Here is a 2,585-nt window from a genome sequence, read left to right as displayed (position 1 = left end):
CTGAGAAATCAAAGGAGCACTGGTCGATGTAGAGGTATTTGCCGTTTCAGTTGCGGAAGTTACACTATGTGATTGATGTTGGGAACTCAAGTAGGAGATCATTGACTGGATCTGATCCTTCGACATTTGATCCCCCGAAACTTCTTCAAACTTGTCCTTCTCAGTGGTGAATGATGGTTGTGACATAGTCATGTTAGCAGAAGCAACTGGAGATAGTTTCCTCCCTCTGAAACCAGGTGGATAACTATGTTTCTTGTAACACTTGTCGACAGTATGACCAAGACGAGAGCAGTGTGAACACTTGACCTTGTGGTAACCTCCTTGAGCTAGCAAGATTTGATTGGGATCAGAAACCGTCGAGTCCTGAACCTGGAAAGCTGCTGGAGGAGGATTCAGGCGTTGATTGGAACCAACAATCCTTTGACTTTCATCTTGATCCAGCATGTTATATATCTCAGGTAAGCTTGGACGAGGCTTCAAGTTGAGGATTTGACCACGTATGTTAGCAAAGTTCTCATTTAAGCCCATGAGAAACTAGATGATTCTGCTAGTCTCTGCCTCTTCAAGAAGTTCCTTAACATGATCACAGTTGCATCTACGAGCAGTGGTGATTCGCGTGTTGGATAGCTGCTCCCAAAGAGTTTTCTTCTTCGTATAATACGCTGAAAGATCCAGGTTCCCTTGCTTCAGTGTTGCAATGAACTGCTCTAGCTGATACTTTCGAGGAAGATTGCTTACCCTGAACCTTGAATACAAGTCATTCCACATCTCAACAACATCCTCATAATACAAAATACTATCATAGATCTCCCTATTGACAGTATTGAGTAACCAAGATTTGACCATGCTGTTGCATCGACTCCAAATCTTGGAAAGAGGATCATTCGCATCTGGTCTAACCAATGATCCATCCACAAAGCCAATCTTGTTCTTAGCATCTAAACTCATCCGCATCGCAATGTACCAGTTATTGTAGTTTGTTCCATCAAGATTTTGATTCGCAATAACTAGTCCTGGATGATCTGCTGAATGCAAGAAGTAAGGACTATGAGTGTCGATCGAAGTGATACCAGAATGTGTTGATCCTTGAGTAACGCGATGAACCGGAACAGTCGGAGGCGGATCAATATCAACATCAAGATCGTCGTCGCCGTTGATGGAGCTGTGCGATCGATTCCTCAATGCTGGTGTCTCTGAGTCTGATACCGTCTTGCGTGTCCTCATCTTCCTTCCTTGTTTCACCATGACGAAGATCGAATCCGAACGCGATGAGAAGCTCGAATCGAGAAGAGAAATCACCGATAGCGATGAATCTTGATTCGAAACGTCAAACTCAACTCAGATATAGCTAGATCCGTGGTGAAATCGAAGATCGGAGAGGAGAATCAGAGAGAAACGAGCAAAAGAAAGGCTCTGATACCATATGAGAGTGACGAGTTCATGGGAAAAATGAAATAAAATGGTTGTTATACCAAACTCGTTAACTGTACAAAGTGTGATTTACAAGTATATATAGATAGGCTAAACCAAACTAAACCATCTAAATATATATACAATCAAACCAATCTAAACCGGCTGATAATAAGTTCAACAGCTTCTTGCTTGAATTTTGCTTTTCCTGCAACATCAAGGATCCTCATTGTTCTTCTACTGCAAAGACAATGATATACTCATGTCAATCATACTGAATAACTAGGCTGCTGGCCTTGAAAAGCTACTCGCTGAGCTCAATAGACAGTTCCGAATGAAGGATTTGGGTAACCTCTCCGTTACTTTCTTGGTATTTAAGTTCACCACAGTGATAATGGTCTTTTCAGTATGTAACTTATCTACTTCTCACTGTTGGAATGGAAGAAAGTGCTCCAGTTTAAAATCCATTACCTATACAACTGCATACGGTCCAACTGAATACATTCGCTACTCCAGAGCATGCTTTTGCTGATCCTACCTACTTCGGAGCCTGCAAGTAAATTGCAGTATCTTACTTTAACACGAACAGAAACTCAATATGCACTTAACTATGTATGTCAATAGTGCATATACCTTCTGTCTCTGATTTTGCCAGCCTCAAACGAATACTGCGGTACATTAAGCGCATCTTAGAGATGGGAATCTTCTTCATCAAACACATTGATTGCACTCTCACCGCCTACTTCCATAGTGATTGGGCAGTAACAGACGAAATAAAATCTACCGCTAAAATTGTAAGCTACTTATTATGGATCATTAAACAATTAAAAACTTTAGAAAATTGAGTAATTGTTTTATTGATCTTTCTTCCATTTCACAGTTGAGAAAGTCAAAGGATAAACTAACATCTAAAGTATGCAAGGCTTTTTAATTCGTGAATTCTCAAGCCGAAGCCTATCTAAATGTAAGCGAAGCATTTGAAATACCTTTACATACAACCTTGGCAATGGGTCAACAAGACATAACCCTTTCTGCAAACACAAAATAACAGAACATAGAAAAATAATCACCATCTTAAGCAAGAGGCATAGAACTTATGGAACAATTTGAACCTGGTGCTTATGTTACTTATGCACTGCACAAAGACGGCGGAGGATCTTTAGAAGAGTTGGTTT

At 40.5% G+C, this 2,585-nt stretch overlaps 1 protein-coding gene across 1 annotated transcript; it reads right to left on the bottom strand.

The window, feature by feature from the left end:
- Positions 1 to 534: 534 nt before the first annotated feature.
- On the bottom strand, positions 535 to 1,245 carry LOC106308690. The gene has a single exon (XM_013745822.1). It carries the CDS (start codon positions 1,243 to 1,245, stop codon positions 535 to 537), a length of 711 nt encoding a protein of 236 aa, XP_013601276.1.
- Positions 1,246 to 2,585: the final 1,340 nt, after the last annotated feature.

This window comes from Brassica oleracea, chromosome C8 (assembly GCF_000695525.1).
Source record: "Brassica oleracea var. oleracea cultivar TO1000 chromosome C8, BOL, whole genome shotgun sequence".
Lineage (NCBI taxonomy): Eukaryota > Viridiplantae > Streptophyta > Magnoliopsida > Brassicales > Brassicaceae > Brassica > Brassica oleracea.
This window is presented reverse-complemented; position numbering and strand designations above follow the sequence as displayed.

Coding starts and splice junctions, on each gene's coding strand:
- LOC106308690 (XM_013745822.1), bottom strand. CDS start 1,245: ATGGTGAAACAAGGAAGGAAGATGAGGACACGCAAGACGGTATCAGAC.